This window comes from Balaenoptera ricei, chromosome 10, assembly GCF_028023285.1.
Source record: "Balaenoptera ricei isolate mBalRic1 chromosome 10, mBalRic1.hap2, whole genome shotgun sequence".
Classification (NCBI taxonomy): domain Eukaryota; kingdom Metazoa; phylum Chordata; class Mammalia; order Artiodactyla; family Balaenopteridae; genus Balaenoptera; species Balaenoptera ricei.
This window is the reverse complement of record NC_082648.1, coordinates 17813820-17839989: the sequence shown is the minus strand read 5'-3', so window position 1 is coordinate 17839989 and position 26170 is coordinate 17813820. Positions and strand designations below refer to the sequence as shown.

At 39.3% G+C, this 26170-nt stretch overlaps 1 protein-coding gene across 2 annotated transcripts; it reads left to right on the top strand.

Moving 5' to 3' along the window:
- Positions 1 to 3554: 3554 nt before the first annotated feature.
- On the top strand, positions 3555 to 25250 carry LDHB (lactate dehydrogenase B). 2 transcript variants are annotated; one of them, XM_059935416.1, is made up of 8 exons: positions 3555 to 3663; positions 9265 to 9399; positions 15749 to 15866; positions 17087 to 17260; positions 19167 to 19340; positions 21368 to 21485; positions 23434 to 23557; positions 24883 to 25250. In XM_059935416.1, exons 2-8 carry the CDS (start codon positions 9271 to 9273, stop codon positions 25048 to 25050), a joined length of 1005 nt encoding a protein of 334 aa, XP_059791399.1. In that variant the 5' UTR covers positions 3555 to 3663; positions 9265 to 9270; the 3' UTR covers positions 25051 to 25250. The 2 variants fall into 2 exon arrangements, with proteins under 2 accessions (XP_059791399.1, XP_059791400.1); XM_059935417.1 differs by lacking the exon at positions 3555 to 3663 and adding an exon at positions 4380 to 4536.
- The last annotated feature ends 920 nt before the right edge of the window (positions 25251 to 26170 follow it).

The window sequence follows — 26170 nt, the reverse complement described above, 5'->3', positions numbered from 1 at the left end:
CTGTTTCTGGTCCTATTCTTAACTCACAGAGTAACTTGAGGCCAGTCACTCAAACTCTGGGTATTCATTTGGGTTAGATTATGTCAAAACTCCTATTCCATTCTAAAATTCTATGAATTTGGTTTTTAAAATAGTTGATAGTCTGACAACAGGAGTTTTTTTTTTTTTTTTTTTTTTTTAAAGGCACAAGATGTGAACAAAACAAAACAAAACAGCAGTTTGGGGTGATTTACTATAGAAGCAAAGCACTCTACCCTCAGAAGTAGGCTTTCTCATGGCACATAAATCATTCACAAAGACCCACAGGCAGGAAAAGTCCAGATAAAGCAATTGTATATTAATGGGCTTATATTCTTTATCCTGTTATTTTTTATTAACTTGTTTATTATCTATGATCTTGTCCATGCCTGTCATATATTTATGTTTCAATAAACATTTTTGGAAAGAAAGAATCATATTTTTTGAATTATATATGTTTCAATAATTATTTTTTGAAAGAAATAATCTCTTTTGATGATTTTTGACTCACTTTCAGTTTTGTATCCAGATTTCTGGCAATTTTTAAGCTGTATCTCTAAATGGACTGGTTTAGCATTCACTGCCTATAAGGCTTTTTCCATGACACCAAGCAGTTCTTCAATTTTCAGGCTGCAGTGACTGGGCATCCCACAAATTTAACACAGTTCTCAGACTGTCTACCTGGAGATGGCATCAGATCCCATGGGTTAAGGGCTCAGTCCCACAAGACTACCACACTTCAGACACCAGCCCACAAGCCCAGGTTTCTACTGTGCTTCTGACTGACTGGCTATAGATCAGAGGTTTCTACAACCCCCTCCTTGGGTTGGATTAATTTGCTAGAGCAGCTCACAGAACTCAGAGAAAACACTTACACATTTGCCAGTTTATTATAAAGGATATTATGAACAATACAGATGAATGGGGGAGGTTTGGAGGGGTCCTGAGCACACGAGCTTCTGTTCTAGTGGAACTGGGGTGTCCCACCCTCCAAGGCATATTTACCAACCCAGAATGATTTCTTAAAGAATGGAATGCTATAGGGTGTAAGGGAGAAAAAACTTTTTCTCCATCCTTTAAGGGTCCCTGGCTGGGTCTGAAAAGCAAACTGACAAAGACAGATTAACAAGAGAAAAGCGTACAAATTTTATTAAACTTTTATATGTACATGGGAGCCCTCACAAAAGAATGAAGCCCTAAAGAAGTGACCAGAGGAGGGAACTTTTATATCTTTTAGACAAAGAAACAATAAATTTGTGAAGAATTTGAGAAGACAGGGGGGTTTGGGTTAGGGGTAGTAAATGGTAAAGAAGTAGCTGGAAAGATAAAGGTTAGTTTTAACAAAGTTTGTTTATACAGACTTCCCTTCCTCCTGGTACAGGGAGGGTACATTTCACATGGGAAATTTATCTCCTGCTCTCAGGGAAGAAGGGTGAAGTAGGGGGAGGGGAGATCAGAATAAGCTTCCTGCTCCTGCTGTTTCCTCAAACCCCTTCAGCTTAAGATATTCAAAATGCCAAGGTACCATATTTTGGGGTAGCATGTCATGAACACCATCAGGGGAGTATATTGTATGAATCGTATATAAAATTGTCTTTCACACTTCATACTGAAAAAAATAACTCCCCTGGTTATACAATTCTCAAAAATCTCTGAGGCAGGTAGTACGTGCTGTCCTGGCATTCAGAGCTGCAGATGGAGAACTCAGTTCGATCAATCAGATTAGTAACTGATTGTGGAGGGGATGGAAATGAGGGTGGAGGAAAGAAATATTTTTTCTTCTTTTTTTTTCCTGTCCCCTTTCCCTCCCAAAGATACACAGTAGCAGGGGTGGCAAGAAGGAAAAACTGCAGAGATATTTAGACGTCTACAGGAGATGTAGAGTGACTGTTTTGGAAAGCAGGTGAGAATGATCTAGGGTGGCTTCTACATTTCTTGCTAGAGTGACTTGCTCATCTTGCTTCAAACTTGGATTCAAGACGAATGTAATAATACATTTGAGGTTATCCATCAAGCCCTTCCTCCCCCTGATCATCATGCTTCAATTTGTAACTAGACTGTGCCTTTAGGGTCATTGAAGTCCCCACTAACTGGCCTCTGTAATTCTGGAGTTTGAGGTTTACCAATTCCTCTAGACACCCCTTTTCTCAGTGGCTGCCCCCTCCCCCTTTTTTTTGGCTGTGTTGGGTCTTCTTTGCTCCACGTGGGCTTTCTCTTGCTGTGGTGAGCTGGGGCTACTCTTTGTTGCAGTGTGTGGGCTTCTCATTGCAGTGGCTTCTCTTGTTGCAGAGTACAGGCTGTAGGCGTGCGGGCTTCAGTAGTTGTGGCGCACGGGCTTAGTTTCTTCGGCATGTGGGATCTTCCTGGACCAGGGATCGAACCATGTCCCCTGCATTGGCAGGCGGATTCTTAACCACTGCACCACCAGGGAAGTCCGGTGGCTGTTCTCTTTGAATTTTTATTGTATTTTAGCCAAATCTCTGTTACCACATCACATTGTGTTGTAATTGAAAGAGTCTGCCTGCTTGTCTATCTCCTAGGAACTGGGAGCATCTCAATAGGCATAGTGATATATCCATTTTTGTACCTTCCATGCTTGACACTGAGATGAAATTACGGCATAGGATTGATGGCCATTTACCAAAAATAAATAAATAAATACACTAGCAAAAAAATCCCTTTCAAATACAGGGGGTTTGTGAGATTGCTATACCTGAAAGCATTTTAATAAAGACACACACAACTGAAGCCGAATCTTTAAGATACCTTCACCTGCTTAGTCATTCATTCATCATTCATTTATTCATTCACTCATTCATCGACACCGTATTGAGGTACGAGGCACTGGGCTGGGTGCTGGAGACAGAGACGAATGGCAACATGCAGCTTTGGAGTCGCTCAGGGACTAAAAGAGAAACTGCATTTTACTGGTGGCCCCATTATCTGCCCCTGAGACCATACAGATTGGTAGGGAACTTCAGAAGGCAGGCCCTAGGCCTCACTGGTTTCGCGGGCAACTAGTAGGTAGTTGTTGTATATTTGCTGAGTTAAGGTGGGAAAAACCCTTGCATCAAATAAACTTTATATCGAAGATGACGAGAAATGAAAATCTAATTTTATTTAAAAAAAAATTCAGAAGCAGCAGTTTTATTCCAGGGGAACGAATACACCACCAGCATCTCAGCTCAGAACAGTGGTCCCCTGAAGTTGACGTGGAATGCAAAACAGAAATTTACTTCTATTGGGACTAAACTTATCCAAACAAGAGCGTGAGAGTCCAAAAGGGTCAAAGGTGGTCAGGGTTTAGAAATAACGCCGCCTCTGTGTGGAAAAGTCTGTGAGCCGCCGTGAGACTGGCTGAGAGCGAGGCCGCCTTAGCCGCCAGAAGGTGACCCCCTCGACTGGGCCGAGGGAGGGCGTGGGCACATTTGAGCCCTTGTCCTTGAAGGGCATTGAGCGAGCCGAGGGGAGGGGTGGGCGGGGCTCGGGTTTCCAATCACAATAGAGGAAGCTCAGAGGCGGCCGAGGGGCGGGCCCCGCCTCCTCCTCCCTCCTTGCGGATCCTGCGGTGAGGGGGACGCACGCTGCCGACTTTGTCTTCTCCGTGCGACCCTTACCGCCGTCTCGAGAACTTTCTCTCCCCTGGTAGGTTTCTGCTCGGGACCCTGAATCCTGGCTCTCGAGCAGACCGGGTGGGATGTGGAAGGGAATCCTTGTGTAGCAAGACTCGGGGAAGGACCAGGAAGGACATCTGCGCTCCCGGGCCTGTAGCCCTGAGCATCCGGACTCGGGTTGGGGCGGGTTGGGGGCAGGGGCCGTGCCCTGGGCTGGGGAGCAGGGCGGCGCGGAGGGGCTGCGAGCGAGCCCCCGGGCTTTGTCCGCCACGCTTCGGGGCTCGCCGCCAGCCCGTGCTTCCTCGGGGGACAGACTTGTTGCATTTGCAGGTGATCCCGGTCCCTGCGTGTCCTTGATGGGTTCATGGCGGCCGCATCACCGTCGGTGCCTGCTGGCGGGAGCCAGGACACGTGCTTGAGGAGCTGGGGGAGGGAGAAGGGGCCAGGTGGCCCGTGAGGCTGGCGGATCGTGAGCCTGGGGATTGGCGTCCATTACCACGGGAATGGAGAAATGCCCGGCTTTTCGGGGTTGAGGGTGAAGGATGATCTTGGCCCTGCCCTCCAGCCTCTCCCAGGCTGCGGCACACGCAGCCCTTCCCGGAGCGATGGGCCGGCTCGTTTCTGGCCTCTTTTCTTGGTGCTTCGGGTGCTTTGTTTATTTGACAGCTTTGGGTGTTGAGCGTGAGGAAAGCCTAGACTTTTCGCCCTAGAGACCTTGTCCGAGGAGATCCGTGGTTGCTGCCTCCCCTTGTGACCTGCGCTCTGCGCTGCGGGTGACAAGAGGAAGAGCTGGCCCGTGGGCGGCCTGCACAGCCGCTGCAGCTGGGGCCTGCAGGGGTAGGAGGAGGGGAAGAACCGCCACTTACTAGTGAAGATATTGCACGGCAAAACTGGGCTCTAAAAGGTTAGTCTGCAAAGTGGAGCTTTGTTCCTGAACTTAAGGCCCGGGTTCATTTCTAACGATTTATATCCACAGAAGGGGCAGGAGGGTGGGAATGTAAAGGACCAAACATCGGAGGTAATTTTTACCCTGTTTATCATTCTTTTCCCTTACAAGCCACCACTCTGATCTTGAGGCAGGCCTGTGTATAATATAAAACATTTTCTTCTAATTTCTTACAACACCTGTTAGAGAACCCCTGTTAAGGGGGGGAAAAAGAAAATTAAATCACTTTTTCTCTAGAAAGACCTGAGAGAAAATCTGTACTTCCTCAAGCTTCTACAGTGTCATTTCTGAAATTCCCCAAATAGTTTAAAAGGTCTTATCTGGACAACTAATCTGTATTTCTATAGCAGTCTTTCTGGATTTTTGTTTTCCACTGCTTTACTGGATCCTCTGTGTACCTAAAGGATCTTAAACAAACCAACTAGTGAAAATAACATAATAAAGAAAATCTGTGCGTTTGTATCTGTTCACCAAGAGAGGCGGCATTCTTCTGATTCTGCGCAATATGCAGGACATGTGTGAATTTCATTGTTATGGTCATCTATTTGTGGAGACAGTTGTACACCATTGTGTATTTCTTTTTTCTCTAGCATCCAGGAGAAAACTGCAAATAGGCTTTGTAAAGGCAAAATAATCTTTGAGTTTAGTCCCTCATGTTTGGGGGAAAATAGTTTTTGGGGAAAAAAAATAGCTATAGAATGAAATAGTTGTTAAACAGTTATCTCCAAATCAAGTACTTTATTCCAACTTGGAACCTTACCAACTCTTACTTAACATATACAATTACTAAACTAGGTTTTGTTACTTAGTCCTTTGCAGATGAGAAACAAAAAACGAGAGGGAAGCAGGGGTACAGTTTGAAACAGGGGGCATTGTCCTCTAAGTTAACAGTTTAGCATTAAAAGTAAAAGGCAAACACAAATACTAGACATTATAACGGGTTACAATTATAAACGATACTTAATTCCGAAGAAAGGGCTTTTTTTATGATCTGTACCCTCTTTGTTTAAGAAAGCAGGTTGATACAATAAATTTTGCCTTTTGTTTTAGTTATCCAGAACACTCAGCTGATAATCTGATGGCGCAGATAAAATCGGTGTTACTGTATAAATGTTTTCTAACAGTTTCCATTTTTTAAACTTATTAATTTTTCTTTTTTGGCTTTTTCTTTAATGGCTGGAAAGAAACTCACTCAAAGGCTGATATTCTCCTAATGTGACCCCCTGAAAAAAAATTTAATAAGTACCCGCCTTCCAATAAGCTTCCAAGGTGCACTAGAAGGAATTCAGAGTGATATTTTCTGCAGATTTTGCATAAACATTATTCATCACTATTGTCACTGTATTTAAGCACACATAGTATGTCCAGTACACTGTGACAAATTTTAGGTGAGACTTCAATAGAAGAAGAAAATAGAAGAACCAATTGGCCCCTATCTTCTAAGAGTGATAATAACCATTGGTAGTAGAAATTATATTAATAACTGGCCATTCTTTTAGCCCAAGCTTAAATATGGGCTAATACTGGGCTCTAACTTAAATAGTTACACATAAATACTTTATAGTGGGCATAGAAACAAATCCGCTAATCTAAATATAAATATTCATGTTGTTTAACCAGTAAATGAATGGCCACAAGACAAAATTGTTACAACTTTGTTAAATACTATTAGAAAAGCAAGCACAGGCTGAAGAGACGAACCCAAATTCTAACAGGCTTCGTGGAAATTTTTGTCTTGTTTTTTGTTAATGGGTTAACATGGTTTTTTTAAAAAAAAAAACATCTTTATTGGAGAATAATTGCTTTACAATGTTGTGTCAGTTTCTGCTGTATAACAAAGTGAATCGGCTATACGTATACATATATCCCCATATCTCCTCCCTCTTGTGTCTCCCTCCCACCCTCCCTATCCCACCCCTCTAGGTGGTCACAAAGCACGAAGCTGATCTCCCTGTGCTATGCGGCTGCTTCCCACTAGCTATTTTACATTTGGTAGTGTATATATGTCCATGCCAGTCTCATTTCGTCCCAGCTTACCCTTCCCCCTCCCTGTGTCCTCAAGTCCATTCTCTACGTCTGCGTCTTTTTTTTTTTTAATTAGTTAATTATTTATTTATTTATTTATTTATGGCTGTGTTGGGTCTTCGTTTCTGTGCAAGGGCTGTCTCTAGTTGCGGCGAGCGGGGACCACTCGTCATCGTGGTGCACGGGCCTCTCACTATCGCGGCCTCGCGGCCTCTCTTGTTTCGGAGCACAGGCTCCAGACGCGCAGGCTCAGTAGTTGTGGCTCACAGGCCCAGTTGCTCCGCGGCATGTGGGATCTTCCCAGACCAGGGCTCGAACCCGTGTCCCCTGCGTTGGCAGGCAGATTCTCAACCACTGCACCACCAGGGAAGCCCCTATGTCTGCGTCTTTATTCCTGTCCTGCCCCTAGGTTCTTCAGAATCTTTTTTTTGTTGTTTTTTAATTTCCATATATATATGTTAGCATACGGTATTTGTTTTTCTCTTTCTGACTTACTTCACTCTGTATGACAGTCTCTATGTCCATCCACCTCACTACAAATAACTCAATTTCATTTCTTTTAATGGCTGAGTAATATTCCATTATATATATATATATGTGCCACATCTTTATCCATTCATCTGTCGATGGACACTTAGGTTGCTTCCATGTCCTGGCTATTGTAAATAGAGCTGCAATGAACATTGTGGTACATGACTCTTTTTGAATTATGGTTTTCTCAGGGTATATGCCCAGTAGTGGGATTGCTGGGTCATATGGTAGTTCTATTTTTAGTTTTTTAAGGAACCTCCATACTGTTCCCCATAGTGGCTGTATGAATTTACATTCCCACCAACAGTGCAAGAGGGTTCCCTTTTCTCCACACCCTCTCCAGCATTTATTGTTTGTAGATTTTTGGATGATGGCCATTCTGACTGGTGTGAGGTGATACCTCATTGTAGTTTTGATTTGCATTTCTCTAATGATTAGTGATGTTGAGCATCCTTTCATGTGTTTGTTGGCAATCTGTATATCTTCTTTGGAGAGATGTCTATTTAGGTCTTCTGCCCATTTTGGGATTGGGTTGTTTGATTTTTGATATTGAGCTGCTTATAAATTTTGGAGATTAATCCTTTGTCAGTTGCTTCATTTGCAAATATTTTCTCCCATTCTGAGGGTTGTCTTTTCGTCTTGTTTGTGGTTTCCTTTGCTGTGCAAAAGCTTTTAAGGTTCATTAGGTCCCATTGGTTTATTTTTGTTTTTATTTCCATTTCTCTAGGAGGTGGGTCAAAAAGGATCTTGCTGTGATTTATGTCATAGAGTGTTCTGCCTATGTTTTCCTCTAAGAGTTTGATAGTGTCTGGCCTTACATTTAGGTCTTTAATCCATTTTGAGTTTATTTTTGTGTATGTTGTTACAGAGTGTTCTAATTTCATTCTTTTACATGTGGCTGTCCAGTTTTCCCAGAACCACTTATTGAAGAGGCTGTCTTTTCTCCATTGTATATTCTTGCCTCCTTTATCAAAAATAAGGTAACCATATGTGCGTGGGTTTATCTCTGAGCTTTCTATCCTGTTCCATTGATCTATATTTCTGTTTTTGTGCCAGTACCATACTGTGTTGATTACTGTAGCTCTGTAGTATAGTCTGAAGTGAGGGAGTCTGATTCCTCCAGCTCCGTTTTTCTTTCTCAAGATTGCTTTGGCTATTTGGGGTCTTTTGTGTTTCCATGCAAATTGTGAATTTTTTTGTTCTAGTTCTGTGAAAAATGCCATTGGTAGTTTGATAGGGATTGCATTGAATCTGTAGATTGCTTTGGGTAGTATAGTCATTTTCACAATGTTGATTCTTCCAATCCACAAACATGGTATATCTCTCCATCTGTTTGTATCATCTTTAATTTCTTTCATCAGTGTCTTATAGTTTTCTGCATACAGGTCTTTTGTCTCCCTAGGTAGGTTTATTCCTAGGTATTTTATTCTTTTTGTTGCAATGGTAAATGGGAGTGTTTCCTTAATTTCTCTTTCTGATTTTTCATCATCAGTGTATAGGTATGCAAGAAATTTCTGTGCATTAATTTTGTATCTTGCTACTTTTCCAAATTCATTGATTAGCTCTAGTAGTTTTCTGGTAACATCTTTAGGATTCTCTATATATATTGTCATGTTATCTGCAAACAGTGACAGCTTTACTTCTTCTTTTCTGTTTTGGATTCCTTTTATTTTGTTTTCTTCTCTGATTGCTGTGGCTAAAACTTCCAAAACTATGTTGAATAATAGTGGTGAGAGTGGACAACCTTGTCTTGTTCCTGATCTTAGAGGAAGTGGTTTCAGTTTTTCACCATTGAGAATGATGTTGGCTGTGGGTTTGTCTTATATGGCCTTTATTATGTTGAGGTACGTTCTCTCCATGCCTACATTCTAAGGGTTTTTATCATAAATGGGTGTTGAATTTTGTTGAAACCTTTTTCTGCATCTATTGAGATGATCATATGGTATTTCTCCTTCAATTTGTTAATATGGTTTCTCACACTGTTTTTTTAAAATATATTCTGTGCTCTAGAATACCATTATGCTCCTTTTAAAATGTATTTTAGTTCAAACTTGCAACAGTAACATTACAGATTCCCATGCAGGTTTCTCATATGGACACATGTATAATATTTTGATTATTTTCTTTCAGGGCACAATGGCGACTCTTAAGGAAAAACTGATCGCACCAGTTGCAGAAGAAGAGACAATGGTCCCAAACAATAAGATCACTATAGTGGGTGTTGGACAAGTTGGTATGGCATGTGCCATCAGCATTCTGGGAAAGGTACGTACTTTCAAGAACACCATACGTACTAATGAGAACCTACTGTATAGCATAGGGAACTCTACTCAGTGCTCTGTGGTGACCTAAATGGGAAGGAAATCCTAAAAAGAGGGGATATATGTATACGTATAGCTGATTCACTTTGCTGTACAGCAGAAAGTAACACAACATTGTAAAGCAACTATACTCCAATAAAAATTAATTGAAAAACAAAAACAAAAAAACACCATACATGATAGATAATTTCAGCATGTGTATACAGTCTCTTTAGGTATCTGAGAATTTGATTGTATCTTTAAAAGATTTTTTTTTCCTGAATAATTTGAAGTAAGTTGTAGGCATCGTGATACTTCACCTTTAAACACATTAGCATGTATTTCCTGAGAGAATGACATTCCTCCTATCTGACACAATAGAGTTACTGCACTCAGGAAATTTAATACTGCTAAAATGCTATTATCTAATACACAGTACCCAGATTAAAAGTTCTCCAACTATTAAAATCCTGCCTTTTCTCCCCTAATCCACGATCATGTTTTTATATACTTGTCATGTCTCTTTCTTCTTCTTTAATGTGGAACTGAGCCTTTCTTTGTCTCTCATGTCATTGATATGTTTGTAGAGTCCCTGTCGGTTCTGTAGGATGCCCCTCAATTTATGTTGGTCTGATGTTTCCTTGTAATTGGGTTCAGGTTAGATTTGGGGGGTGGGGTGGTGGCACGTCCTTCACAATGCATCACAATTTTGTCTCATGACTGGTGGTGCCCAAGAGTCCTCTGGTTGAAGTGGTAACTGTCAGATTTCTCCACTGCAAAGGTCCCTTAACCCTCTGTAGTTAATAAATAATCTGCACAGTCGCTTTTTGAGGTCATGGAAATATCCTATTATTCCCCTCAAACCCCCACCCAGTCCTTTTATTTTGAAATAATTTCAAATTTACAGAAAAATTTGCAAGAATATAAAAAAAAATAAAACTTCCATATTCACTTCACCTATGTTTACTAATTCTTAACATATTTGTGGGTGTGTGGGTGTGTGGGTGCACGCACGTGTATGGACTTTTTTCTGAACCATTAGAGAATAAATGCAAACATGCCCTTCCTTTCCTTCTGTCTGTCAGAGTACATTTCCTCAAAATAGGACATATTCTCACATAGTTCAGTTATCAACATCAGATTTAACACTGACAACATGCTACTAGCACCCTCTACTCCTCCAGATTATATTTTCCCCAGATACCTCCATAAACTTTTAGTTTGCTTCCTATATTCTTACTTACCTCATTGAATTGATCCTTGTTCTTTCGGAAGGCTGTCTTAAATGTTTTTTAGGGGAACCCCTCCCCTCAATGCTGCCTGGCCTTCAGTAGAGCACACTGTCCATTTGTATTGTATGTGAAGGCTGCTTGAATAACTCCCAGCCAAGCATATTTCTATTTACAAAATTTAAATTCTAAAGCAACAAATTCTGAATCTTCACTGAGGAAAAAGTCATCAAAGAAATCAACTAAAATATGTAGTGTGCACCAATGAAAGTTTTATTCTTTTGCATTTTTTCTTGCTAGTTTTCATTGGCCAGGTTCCCCTGATTTAGGAAAGCTGCTTCCCAAATTACAGGGAATTTAAATAATCACAATTTAGTGTTCATCCTTCATACCAGTAAAAATGAAAAGTATTCCAGCTTACCTTTCTTTTAAAATATGTACCGTGTTTGAAGTGGTTTGACTAAAATGCTTCATTTTAAACAACAATCTCAAGAAATGGGAACTGTTCATATCCTGTTTCCAGATGAGGAAGCTGAGGCTTCATTAGATTAAGTGGCCTGCCTATTGTCACGCAGCTGGTAATGGTAGAGCTGTATTTTGAGCCCAGGACTCTGAACTCTTAACTATAGTGACTCTGCAGTTTCTATTCATTCTATGCTAGTACTGGGGCAATTAAAGACATAAGTATATATTTTTTTAAATTGAAGTATAGTTGATTTACAGTGTTGTGTTAGTTTCAAGTGTACAGCAAAGTGATTCAGTTATATCTTTTTCAGATTCTTTTCCATTATAGGTTATTACAAAATATTGAGTATAGTTCCCTGTACAATACAGTAGGTCCTTGTTTACCTATTTTATATGTAGTTGTGTGTATATGTTAATCCCAAGCTCCTACTTTATCTCTCCCATCCCCCCAGACATAAATATATTACTAAAACACTAGCTAAAGATTTTTCATTCCTCCTGCTAATCTCAAAATTTGGATTTTCAGGAAACTATATCTGAGCTGTCATGATTCTATAAGGAGTACCTCGCTGATTGTTTTAACTGTAAATTTAAAATCCTCTTGGGTAAATAATTTAGTTGAGACTCTCCTCTCTGCAGTTATATAATACTTTGGCCCAATTCTAGTGCTCGAGAGAACAGACTGGGCCCCTAACAGTAGGAATCTTCCAATTGAGCTGCTGTGAAGGAAGGACTGCCTTCCTGAAAGACCATTTTATTAATCAAAAGTGTTTAAATCTTCTTTTAATGGGGAAGAATTAGAGTCAAAGTTGTTATTACTCTTTAGTAAGGATTATAAACCCCACTTGTTTAATAAGAAAGGGAACTAACAGTGCTCTTTTGTCAGGTGTCTGCATGTTACCTTATTCCTCTAGAAAAGTTCTAGGGGATATTGTCATCTCTATATTACTGTTGGAAAAGGACAAACTCAGAAAGATTAAGCCCCTTGATTAAGATCTCAGAGATCCTAAGTGCCAGATCCAGTCTCTGAGTCCATCACCAGTGTGCTTTTCAGAGGACACACACTGCTTTGGCCCAGAAAGTGAACAAAGCTGGGGCACCAGAGACAGAGGTTGAGAAGGCCCACGCCTTAACTGGGCCCGTGGAGGCAGCTGAGCCTCCCGAGTACAATGTCCGCCATTGCAAAGACACCGGTGTTTTCTGCTTCTCTTGCCCACTCTACCCAGCCTCGTTGCCAACATGGAAACCGTAGTGAGCTTTTATAAAAATAGCTTCCCTACTTAGAACTTTCTGATAGGTAACAGTGCACGTCAACTACACGCATACATAATATGCAATGAGGCGTCAAGGATTTTTCCCTGCCTGTCTCTCAGAGCAAGGCGGGGTGCACACCTCCAGGGGGCACCATTCAGAGGGTCAGGAGCGCCTTTCCAGTGCAATGTGGTGGTGCTGTCTCTGACTTCATCTCTTACCTTCTGCCCCCTTTCTTCAAAACACCAAGCTCATGGCTGCTTAAACCGTTTTAGTACTTGATTTCCCTTCCCCTGGAATGACTGCTCTAGACCATCAGAGCTGACTCCCTCCCATCATTCATGTCACGCTTTTTTGGGCAGGCCTTCCCTGACTGTCCAATACCAAGTAAGCGTCCTTCCCTTCCCTTTAACTTCACCCTGCCTTGCACTGTTTATAGCACTTCCATTATCAGAGTCATCTTAAACTGTTTGCTTCACTCCTGTTCCCTTCCTGGTACATTCCACGAGGGCAGGAACTTTGCCAGATTTGTTCATTACTGTATTCCTCATTAGTAGAATAATGCCTGGCACTTTCAGTAGTAAATATGTATTAAATAAATGGATATTCCCGCTATTACGAAGAAACTGCACTTACATCTGGTCAAATTTTGATCACAGCTTTTCCTTTTTCATGGCTTCTCCTGCCACCCCTACCAATCACAAGCTCTGTGTTTTGGCTGCCAAGATCCCATCATGTTGTCAAGGTCATACACAGGTTCCATGCAGTTATTCCACCCTTAGCCTCTGTGCAGCTGTTTTTAGTTTGAGTGTCTGTTCTTGATTGAGTCAACTGTAGCCACATTCTTGTGGTACAAACCCAGCATAAGGAGTCTCTTAAAAGGAGCAATGTAATTACATACTGCAGAGCAGTTTTTGCAGTGCAAGACTTGGCCTAAAAGTGAGACTTAATAAGAATTTGGTGTCTGCACAAGAATAGACAGGTTAATGGAACAGACTCAAAGCCCAGAAACAGGACCAAAGAGTATTTAATGAAAAGTGGCATTCCAGAGGAGAAGAAAAACAAATTATTGAATAAATGGTGCTTGTCCATTTAGCTAATTATTTGGAAAAAGTTATACCTTTTCCTCCCACAAAATGTCATGCAAACTAAACACTTGAATGTAAAAATGCAGCCATCAAATATTAAGCCACTGGCAGCAGTAATTTACTAGCTAAGAGGGCCAAGAGGTAGATTATGGCTATGTCTTATCCACATGGAACTTTAGATTAAGAGACAATTTTTATAGTATGTTAAACAAGGTTTCAGCAGCGATGTTCTTGGCTTCTAACTGATCTTGTTCCTTAATAAGTTACTGCTTTTGCGATGAATCTAACCCTTGATGTATCAAACATTTTAAAATATATTTACAGCATTAACTGGAATATACATATGGCTAATATACACTCTGTGAATGCAGAAGGAGATTTCTTTAAGCCAAAGTGTCAGTACTTAGTCACACATCTTCTATTTGCCTGCCTCCCACTGGGAGGATATTTAGTCCCACAGATGCAGCTAAATTCAGCGCTGCAATTATTTTCTCAAAGTGTTGGATCTCTTCCTTCCTTGCCAGCTGACTATGCACTTCGCAGACAATTCTCTACCCACTGAAACAAAACACAGGATCTGAGATCCTGTGACATCCTTTTCCACTTAAGCCCCAAACTGTTGTGCCCCGTTGACTTTGACAGCACCCATGTGATGTTCCCAAAATAAGAGTGACGTTCCCGGCTCTCAGGACCTTGACGGAACGGTTATTAACGTTCTCTTGTATGGTTTTAGGGCTTCAGAAACACAAATGCGGGTTTTGTGTGATCTTGTCAGAGGCTGCAGAGGAACAAAACCATTTTTAAAGTGTTGAAACATGAGTCTAAGTGAAAACGGGTGAACATTAATGCCAGTATTTGACATACATGGAAATGAGAAAATATTTACCAAGTAACCCCCAGCTCATAAAAGGGTCATTTCAGAAGCTTGCAAGTGAATCAATTGCTTGGAACTAAGAACATTTTCAGTCACAGGGAGGCCTGAGTCTCAGGGAAACCCTCACAAGCAGGCCTATTGCGGCTCACTGCTTGAGGCCAGCCGCCCCTGGGCTTCTAGAAACGGGACAGTGTTCATTCCTTGGCTCCTATGGGGAGCGGGACCTGCTTTGTTGGCAGCTTAACTGGGTCACGTTTTCTTATTGGCTGCCTCGCCTCTCTTTGTTTCTCCCTCTGCTGCTCAATACCTTCCTGACCCCTCCAGTTCCACCCTGGATTATTCTATCGTAGCCTCCAAAGTGCTTCCTGAACCCCAGTTACTTAACGCTTTTTTCCCATCAACACCCTTTACCCTTTACCTAGCTGATCTCACTATCCTTCAAAGAGGTATTTGCATTGTTAAGTGTGATATATCATATTAAGCTAATTATTTTGCTAACAGCCCAGTTTTTTTGCTAAAACCAGTAAAGGCCAGGATTCGGGTGATATTTCAATGGGAAGGATAACTACTTTTTAAAGAGTTTGTAAATTATGAGTTTTCACAAGACAACCAACTTTAAAAGCTGAAAAGTTATTTAGATGCAATTAGATTGACACCCTCCCCCCTTCATTTTTCTGAGAAGAAAAAGTTGACTTGCTGAAGAATGGACATGATTATTGATTTACGGTTTTTCTTGGGATGGATGGCACAGGTGACAGTTGGAATAGAAAACAAGAGAACTCTGGGCAAGTTTGGGTTGATCATGCATAGAGAATTCACTAGCCCTGGACCCCTGTGTCCATGACTCCTTCCTTTCCCCACCAGGATATTCGAGCTGGTCAGAGCCAACCTGAGGCTTCCTGGCTTCAACCAGGGCTTCAAAGCCAGCTCTAAAGTGAACTCAACCTGTTGATGGTTTTAAACTGAATCTGCCCTCTCAAAAACCCCTCCAAACTGGAGGATGACCTTCGGGATGGACACACTGCCCAAGGTTGTTTCTAGGTCTTCGTCTCTTTTTCACCGCCATCCCCCATGAATATGAAGACTTGCACACCCTGAGGCCACTGTTGAGCCACGTTGGTTTCATGTCTGCAGATTCTTAAAGCAACTTGTATCATGCTCACTGAATGCCAGTTGGGTACCAGAAGGTGAAATTCTGAAAAATTGGTATCTTAAATATGAATAGTTTGTTATTTAAGACATTTTATCATGAAATTGTTTAAAGAGCACACCTAACTCCATGGTAAAATTCTCCTCTAGGTTTTTAGACATTGAGTACTTTGCCGTTTCAACAGTCTCTGGCTTGTACTGACAGCGGAGGTATCCTAGAGTGGCTTCGGGTCCTAACAGCTGTTTTCGTGTTTGTAGTCTCTGACCGATGAACTCGCTCTTGTGGATGTTTTGGAAGATAAACTCAAAGGAGAGATGATGGACCTGCAGCATGGGAGCTTATTCCTTCAGACACCAAAAATTGTGGCAGACAAAGGTAGTCTCATTTCACGCCCAAAGTGATCAAATAGTAAATTGATGTCCTCACTCCTTTATAGCAGATCGGTTTTCCCATCCTGGTGAATCTAGTGCTGGTAGTTTCTCCTTTCCTTCTGGGTCCAGTTCATCCTCAAAAACAAACATAATTGTTACCTCTGTAGTCCCTCTCCCACTGCCTTCCACACATGTGGTACATAACATTTTAGGAAATTGGATCCTAATGCTTGTTTACACCTACCTGAGAACAGGGATGTTTTAGATCTGAAAAAAATATTGCACAAAGTAATTTGAGTGCCTTGAAGAAACTAACTAAATTCATATTCTAGCCATCTTTGTCCTGGATTAATGGATTTATGCTGTGACACTGTCACCACAGCACGGCTGTGCCCTACAGATGTAGAAATGTGGGCCCAAAATAATTCCTAACAATACTATTGATAATAGCTGTTATACATTGAATTATTAGCATTCTGGGTATGCTAATGTGAAACTTTGCATATCTCATCTTCACAGCAACCCTATGAGAGATGGATACTATTACCTCCATTTTATGGAAGAAGCTGATAAAGTATTAGTAACTGAAAAGTCACATAGGGACATGGTTTAATTATATGAACCATCCATAGCTATTGAGTCTAATGACCACATCAAATCAAAATGTCTGTAATTTGGGAAAGGGTGCACTTCCTTGAGGAAAAAATAAAATATTTTCTAGAGAAACTCACTGCTAAAAATTAATAAGGTTCTTTAAAATATTGAGTATTAGAAATTAAATTCTAGCCAAGAACACTGGAGTGCCTTGCTTCCCTTCATAGATTGAATTAACATTACAAGTCTGCAGTTACCTTTAAATTGCTTTTTTGTTGGAGGGCTGCCTGTTGAACTTTGCACTCACTGTGTTTATGCTTTGTATTATTCCTGACAATCCAATCTTCTCTAAAGCCAATAGCATTTTGCATTTGTTAGCCGGAAACATAATTTAGGGCCATGTTTACTTCCTGGGTCCATTTTCTGAGCCAGTGTTATGGTTGGAATGTTTCCACATCACTCAAGGAGGAAGAAGCCACAGAACATTGGTGTTGCAGCTCAACACCTTATACAGAAAATGTAATTCTCACGTACGTTCTGGGAGCTTATGTATAGATTTCTAGAGCATATTATACAACATGTTTTGATGAAGAGTTGTATGTAAAGTACTTTTTTCCCCTCTCCTTCAAGATTACTCTGTGACCGCCAATTCCAAGATCGTGGTGGTAACTGCAGGAGTTCGCCAACAAGAGGGAGAAAGTCGTCTGAATCTAGTGCAGAGGAATGTTAGTGTCTTCAGGTTCAGCATTCCTCAGATCGTCAAGTACAGTCCTGACTGCATCATAATTGTGGTTTCTAACCCAGGTATTACTATAATGCCTTAAGGTTCAGTTCTGTTAAATTCAATATTTTGGATTTTTTTTTTTTAACTTAAAAAAAGTCTGTTCTGGTGTCTGCTGGCAGGAGCAATTCATGTCTTCTGTTTTTGGCCACAAAAGAGTGGTGTTTGCAAAACCAATGACACCGTCCCAGGCCACATGCTTAAGAATCTGAGAAGAGTTTTATATAAAGCAATTTCATCTGCTTGTTTTATCTGGCTTTGTTGTAAAGTCTAAAAGCTTTTAAACTTTTCTATCAAGATTATCCTGGGATGCATAATGAAGCGTTTGAATGTGATTCCAATTTGGATGAAATATTTTAGCATATTTGACCTTCTGTTTTCCAGAAAATGCTTTCTAGTCTTCTTATCTATTTCTAAAATTCTTGAAAATTGAGTTGATTGAATTTGAAGTTTAAGAAAGCCATTAATTAGTCTAGGTTTAAAGATAGAAATAGACTGTATTGATGGACAAATACATGCTTAACATCAAATGTTGGAACTTGAAAACTTCTGGTTAGAAAGAATTGCATTTTTTTCAACCCAAACAGTCAAAATTCACTCTCTATTTCACACTTCTTTTGCCTATAATTTGCCACCAAGCTTACTATTTACTGGTGAGCACCGTAGATACAGTGATAAAATGGTAAAGCTAATTATCTCTGACACTTCACATTGAGAAAGATTGTGAATAAGAGCCAAGAAAATCCTTATAATTTATGGGGGTTTTGTTGTTGTTTGTTTGTTTGCTTGTTTTAGCCGCACCGTGTGGCTTGTGGGATCTTAGTCCCAGACGAGGGATTGAACCCCGGCCCTCAGCAATGAAAGCACAGAGTCCTAACCATTGGACCGCCAGGGAATTCCTTAATTTATGGGATATTGAGAGTTGGAAGCCAGCAAGACCAGATATTATTTTAGTAGTGTTCTCTGTAATCCTGGATTAAGAGTTTCCTAAATAGTTCAACCTTGCATCTAAAACTTCTCATAAATAGAGGGTGGCAAATAGATGTAGAACATGAATGACAAACAGGAGGCACATATGAAGTTGTGCCACATCCTGTGCTTAAAGCAGACAGTATTAACTGGTTATACAGCTTTTCCAGGTATACCTTCAAAATCTTAACCCTCCAGGGAGTCACTCCTACTGAGTCAAAGTTGCCAAGGAAGCTTTTATAATATCCAGGCCAAAATGACCTTAAAATATCTCAGCCAGTGTCTATATATGAGAGTGGAGGTGGAAACTTGCCTTCCCTGTGTGCACGTTTTCCTGCTTTTTACAGCTTAGCCTGTAAGTACTTTGATCTTCTCTAGCGCAGCAGGTTTTAGCTTTGCAGTCTCTGTGCCACACAAGAATAAAGGCTGTGTCATAGAATTCCTTTCATTAAGTAGTAGAAAATGTTAATACCCTGTATTATCACAGTTGTTTACTGAATAGTGTCTTGTTCCCAGGGAAATTTATAGCAGCATGCCTTGGTAGTTTAGTAACTGAGAGCTTTTGGTTTCTGATGACAGTTGTTCAAATCATGGAATGTTAGCATTGGAAGAAACTTAAGTGATGAACTAACTCAACCCCTTTTCTCTTTCTTTCCATATAGAGTAAATTAATCTGCAAGACTCATGTATTCTTGTTTCAAGTAATAATGTAAATAAAAACCTCAATATTGCATTTCCCATGTTTTACAATCTCTCTTACTATAAAACTTAAGTTTTTTTCCTGTCTTTCTAACTCCCATTATCTCTCATTATGAAAAGTCAAGTATTTACATCTTTCTGGCCACATCTTATTTGGAGGATGGGGCAATGTGAGAAGAGTAAACCAGGGAACCCATTAATTGACATAGCAATTGAAATCAGTTTTGATGTACTTACATATATTATTTTTTAAATTTTTAGTGGACATTCTCACATATGTTACCTGGAAACTAAGTGGATTACCCAAGCACCGTGTGATTGGAAGTGGATGTAATCTGGATTCTGCTAGATTTCGCTATCTTATGGCTGAAAAGCTTGGCATTCATCCCAGCAGCTGCCACGGATGGATTTTGGGAGAACATGGCGACTCAAGTGGTAAGAAGAAAAAAAAAAAAAAAAGGACAGTATTTACTGTGTACTTATGTGGTGTTCTTGCCATTCTGACTGTTTTCTTTGTTTTTACATTATATTTTCTATATTTTCACGTACTTCACATTACTAATAAGTATTGTGGGAGGTTACTTTGATACTGACTAGGTAAATATCTGATTCCTCCTCAACTTTTTTTTTTTTTTTTCCCTCCTCAACTTTTTGCCTGCTAAGTTTAGTATCCACTTACGATTCTTGCCTAAATAAATTATGATGGTTGTCAAACATGATATTCTAGTTCCATTATTTCGTCTTAAACATTGAATTTTATACATTGAATAGGCTTATGGTGTAAAGCTGTCATAATCCAAAACATAATGATAATCTTTGTTTTACTAAATTCACTTTTGCCCAATATGCAAGGGGCTATTTTCTCCCTAAAAGGTTAAGACGTAAATTTTCCTTTGAATTTAGTGAGAGTTAGTAATGTGATTTTGGTAGAGTTTACTTTGGTACTGTAAGAATTTGGTCTTAAAATTATTGCATTGGTGCTTTCTTGTATGATGATGCTGGCTTTTTTTTTTTTCTGACACATTGTACCACTTCATTCAAGAGTTTCTCGTGTCCAAGGATTTTCCTGAATTTCTATGCTATATAAAGTAGTACAATGTCTGGTGTACAGTAAAAACTCAGTGCTAGTTATCACAGTTGCTAGAACCACAGATCTGGAAGTGACCTTACATGTTGAAGATCCTTTAGCTGGCTAGTGGCATAACTGCAGCTAGAATCATGTCTTCTGATTCCTATCCAATGTTTTATTTACTCATTACTGTGTCATTTTTTCCAAAACATCTCCCCCCCACCCCGTTTCCGTATTGATCTATACTGTGTACATAAAATGAAAGAGAATTAAACTATGCTCACTTAGGCATGATTATGTAGATTTCATAGTCTTCAACAAAAACCAGGAAAATGCTTTAGTTTTCTCAACAGTTACCCTGAATTAGCAAAAGTTGTGGACTGAAACATGGTCTTGTTTGGCCATGGGCAGCTTTGCCCTTCATAGTTGGTTCTAGCTTTTACCCCAGGGCTCTGCTCTTATTTTCTGAATCTAAGTGTTTTCCTTCAAAGGTCCCCAAGGAACACAAACTTATTTTTCAAGGTCCAGTTCAAACGCATATTTTTTGTAGCGCTTTCTGACATTTGATTTTCCCCTACATTAAGTAGACCCTTATTTATGTTTTATTACACTTTTTTCATCCCTCCGTAAGAGCATATCCCATTGCTTTAGTGTCCTTTACTAACTGTTTTCTCCTAGTAAATTCTAAATTTGTCCATGGTACAGAGCATATTTTAATCCATCTTTATATGCCTAGATCTTCAAAATATAGTTTTGGCTGGGCAAGAGGTGTTCAGAATAGGTAAGGGGGTGTTTTGGTGCATCAAAGCCTCCAAAAGATATAGTCAGTGATAACACCTTTGTCTGCTATGCCTTTGGGGGCATTCTTGGAAGGAAATATTTGATGCAGTTAAGACCAGAGCAATTCATTGTGGTTACATGGAGTTTCTTTCCAGAAATGGACTGAACTTAGAGCATGATAAGAGAAAATTAGACGGTACTCGGGTTTTTTCCAAGAATTCTTTTGTTTTTTACTTCACTCTAGGAATAAAGGGGGCTTATATTTGAAAAATAAGCAGGCAAAAAGTTAAGAATTCCTCAAACCCAAAGTTTAGAATAGTCCCAAACTAGAATCCCTTAGGATTTCACAAACCTAGGGAAAGGCAAGAATTTCATAATGTCTGTAAGCTTTACCCAGCAATTCTGTGTGCACCAAAATGGTTGAAAGTTAAAAGGTCAGATTTGAAGGCAAATGTCAGCCTTTGCAGGGAAGTATATTGGAGTCAGCTGTCATTGGAGCAGTAAGTGGGTAACTTGCAACAGGGGTGAAATCTGAACTAAGAGAAGAAAAGATTTTTTAAAAATAAGGTCAGAGATAGCTAAAATGTTTGTGTATTTATTTTTTCCTCTGCAGTGGCTGTGTGGAGTGGGGTGAATGTGGCAGGTGTTTCTCTCCAGGAACTGAATCCAGAAATGGGAACGGACAATGATAGTGAAAATTGGAAGGAAGTGCACAAGATAGTGGTTGAAAGGTACGTAGGAGGGAGCTTGATTTAAGACAATTAGTATCATGTTAGACAAAATTGTGAACACTTCCCATGGCTGCCTGTTCAGATAAACTTAAAAGTTTTTTTTTTGTTTTTTGTTCTTGCTTTTTTTCCCATTTTTTCTTTTTTTAAATTACTCTTTGTTTTGGGGGGGTTGTTTTTTTCTTTTTATTATTTTTTCTTTTTATTTTTTCTATTATATTTTTCTTTCTATTTTTTCTTATCTTTTAGATAAACTCAATATATAATAGTAAATATGTGGCTGTTACCTTCTGAAACAAGCAAGACTAATTTATACTGGTCAAATTTGCTATGCTGGTCCCCCTAGGGAAAGCAAATATTTTTCTAGAGAAATTCTATTGCAGGAGTAACAGGAGTGGGACATGGAATTAACAAGTGAGAAAGGCTTTCAAAATACCTACTGTTGACACATAAGGTTGGCTTATTTAGAAAAGTAAACCTAGACACTATTAGTGTCATAATTGCATTAAATAATACTTACTGATTGATTGCTGATACTGTTTAAGCTGTGCTGTATTTATCTTTCCACACCCAACCAAGGATGTCCTCCTCTCCCTCTTTGAAACTGCCTTTTGTTACTGTTTTCTCTTTCTATGACCTTCATGTTTATCCTAAAATAAGGTGTCATTTTGGACCAGAGTAAAGAATGTGGGCTTAGATTGAAATTATAGCACTGACACTAACTAACTGTATAGTCTTGGGAAGCCATTTAGCCCTTAAGCTGAATCTCAGTTTTCTCCTCTGTAAAGTCATAAGGTATTTAAATTATTGTAAAAATTGAGTTAAATCACACATACTTATCACTGATAAGCATTCAAGAAATGTTAGCTTCTATTTTCAGAGAATTGTTGTTATAAGACTAACTGATGTCTCAAATATGGAATCATTTTGTTTAGTTCAACTTTATTTATTTATTTTCGGCTGTGTTGGGTCTTCGTTGCTGCGCGCGGGCTTTATCTGGTTGCGGCTAGCGGGGGCTACTCTTCGTTGCGGTGCGCGGGCTTCTCATTGTGGTGGCTTCTCTTGTTGTGAAGCTCGAGCTCTAGGCTCGTGGGCTTCAGTAGTTGTAGCTCATGGGCTCTAAAGCACAGGCTCAGTAGTTGTGGCACATGGGCTTAGTTGCTCCGCAGCATATGGGATCTTCCCGGACCAGGGCTCGAACCCATGTCCCCTGCATTGGCAGGCGGATTCTTAACCACTGAGCCACCAGGGAAGTCCAACCCTTTATTTTATAAATGAGAAAACTAGGGCTCACCCAGGTAATATAACTTGCCCTAGGTCTTTTAATCGGTGATAGATTGCATTAAATCCCAATTTTCTAATACCCAGTTACTCCTGCTACCTAATTCTCAAGTACAAGTGCCTTTGTGGGTTTCAAAGGGTATAATTTGTGCTCAGAAAGTTGCCGGGCAAGGTATTGCCATCACTTTTCTCTTAAGTTAGTTGGTCATAGTATTTTAGGTGACAATGGTTAGTGGCCTCAAATGGACCTGAAAATCAAAGTATATTTTGTCCTTTGAATGTGAAGGTTCTTTTACTTTCACTGTTCCCTGATTTCATTAATATCTTTGGATATATTGATGTTTATGAATAAGAAGATTGGTTGGAAAATGTACATTTTACCTCTGTGACTTTATAAATAGTCATTTATACAATAAACTACTTAAATTTGTCAAAGCATTTACATAGCACCTACCATGTAGTTTTAAAATTTTAAACATTTTACATATATATTAACTCATTTAACAAACTTATGAAGTAGATACCACTGTTATCCTTATTTTACAGAAGTGGACACTGAGACAGGTAGATTAAATAATTTGCTCAAGATTACAGAGTTAAGAGACAGCAGGAGTCAAACCCAAAGTGTCTGGTGTCAATTATCTCTTTTATGAATTTTTTTTTTCCTTAGTGCCTATGAAGTCATCAAGCTAAAAGGATACACCAACTGGGCTATTGGATTAAGTGTGGCTGATCTTATTGAATCTGTGTTGAAAAATCTATCCAGGATTCACCCAGTGTCAACAATGGTGAAGGTAAACTGTTATAAAATATTATGATTTCTGGTCGAGTATTCAATATGTAGATTCATTTTAAGAAGGATGAGATAATGTCTCAGTCCACAGTTATTTTTCATCTCAAAGTTTTATGGAAACCTTTCTCCTTTCCAATAGAAGTTTAGGACAATAAGAGCAAAAATTTGTAGAGACATTGAAGCATTTTTACATTTCTCCCTTGTATGATGTGGCAAATTAAATATTAACTCTGAATCTTATTCGACATATTCTCAGATGATCATTTGAATAAGTTTAATAGTTTCATTTCAAGTTGGTGTATTAAATTATAGATTGGCTTTGATGTATGTAGCATTTGATACTTTAACAAATTTAGTTTAACTCAAAAGCTATGGAACAGTTAAGTAGAAATTGATTATTTTTAAATAAAACTAAAATTGTATTAAAACATTGTCTAAGATAATGGACTCATTTTCTACAAGTCAACAGCAGGGGTGAAAAAGTAAGGGGGGGACTGCAGTAGATTCAAAGAAACTAAGAGATAAATATAGAAGTGTTGGGGGGGTAGAACATGGTGTCAGATGTTTTGGGGGTTTTCTGTTGTTTTGGGGGGTTTTTTGATACTATAGCAAAAAAATTAAAAGCAAGTATGGCAAAAATTGGATAATTGCTGAGTCTTAGAGTGCATATATGTAGGAGTTTGTTTATTCCCTACACTTTGGTGTATATACAAAAACTTTCGAAGTTAATTTAAAAAAATATTAAACTGACTTGATTAATATACTAAAATAATTTAATTAATTATGTAGTTAAATTGACCATCTGAGTAATTTACTTAATACAAACCGGTAAAGTGTTTTGGGAATTGTATGATTTTTTTTCAGCAACTCTTGGGTGTTGCAAGAATCTTGCCTTTGAGTGGCATCCAACTACTTCCCTGGACCTTGTAGGTCGGCTACTACCTGAAATTCTCTCCTTAACTAAAGAATTTTAAGAAACTTAAAATTTCATGAAAAGAAGCCCAGTGAGAACCACATTTGAATGTGATTTGAATTTGAAGACATAATCAAAGTTTATTAAAGTGTATTGAAGCAGAGAGGTATCAATAAGTTCAATAAAGTACCTAAAATTCTAGTTTTATCATAGTGTGTATTTGTATATTCTATGTATAAAATCTAATTAGAAACACAAGTATTAGGGTATATAGGCCTATAAGTGATAAAAACTAAAGAATGAGTTTATGCTTATCAAATTTCCTGCAATTCTTCCTGTTCAAACTCGGGACCTGTGATCATTCTTACCTGTGGTTTCATTTCCTCATCTCAGTGCTTTTCTTGTTCTGGCAGGGGATGTATGGCATTGAGAATGAAGTCTTCTTGAGCCTTCCATGTATCCTGAACGCTCGGGGGTTAACCAGTGTTATCAGCCAGAAGCTGAAGGATGATGAGGTTGCACAACTCAAGAAAAGTGCAGACACCCTGTGGGACATCCAGAAGGAACTAAAGGACCTGTGACTTCTGGCTGCTAGGCTGTAGAAACTTAAAACTACAGTGTGATTAACCACGAGCCTTTAGTTTTCATCCCTGTACGTGGAGCACAGTCTGCTCTTATCTTCCTAAGTATGTGAATCTGGGCTCCCAGAATCAAAGCCCAACCTTGGTTTAATGCTTGCAAGATGAGTCCTTGAACAAATAAAATTAACTATCGTAGTGTGCTTCTGTCTCTGGAATTCTTTCTTTAATGGTTTCTGAAAGATTTCAGTCTGTTTTTCAAATAATTCTTCCCCCCCTACATCATAAGTTTCCCTAAATTCTATCATCTACATCCCATCTTCTACTTCTTTTGCAAAACAGCACTACAATTCTTTGTCACAACATGTACTATGATTTTGTTGTTGTTGTCCTGAGAATATGGTAACCATTTTTTTTAAGGACTTATTTTTTTGGGAGCAGGTTTAGTTTCACAGCCAAATTGAGAGAAAGATACAGAGATTTCCCATAAACGCTTGCTTCCATACATGCATAGCCTCCCGTTATCGACATCGCTCACTGGAGTGGTATGTTTGTTACAGTCAATGAACCAACATTGACACGACATCATCCAAAGCCCGTCGTTTACTTTACAGTTCACTCTTGGTGTTGTGCATTCTATGGGCTTGGACAAATGTTTTATGACATGTATCCATCGTTAAAATATCACGGTATTTTCACTGCCCTAAAAATCCTGAGGTTACCATTTTAAGGTTATCACTGAAGAAAGAACTAGAACCAGTGGATGACATTTACAAGGAAGTCCATTTTATTTCTCTAAAAGGAAGAACCTCTAAAACAGCTTTCTAAAATAGGGATTAACTTTGTTAGAGTTGGTTCTATTTGATAATGAAGAAAAATGAAAGTTTGGACTGAATTATCCAGATCCAGGCTACTGGGAGACAGCATAAAGGGGGGTTAAGAGGGGGACTTATAGCAGACTTCCTTTAACAACGAGTTTCTACTTTCCATGTAATATCTAAGGGTCAAGTGTTTTAGGTAGTGTTAAAAACATGGACTTTGTTATCACATAAACCTGGATTTCATTGATTAACTGCAATTTGGAGCAAGTTATGTACTTAACCACTCCTAAACTTCAATTTTC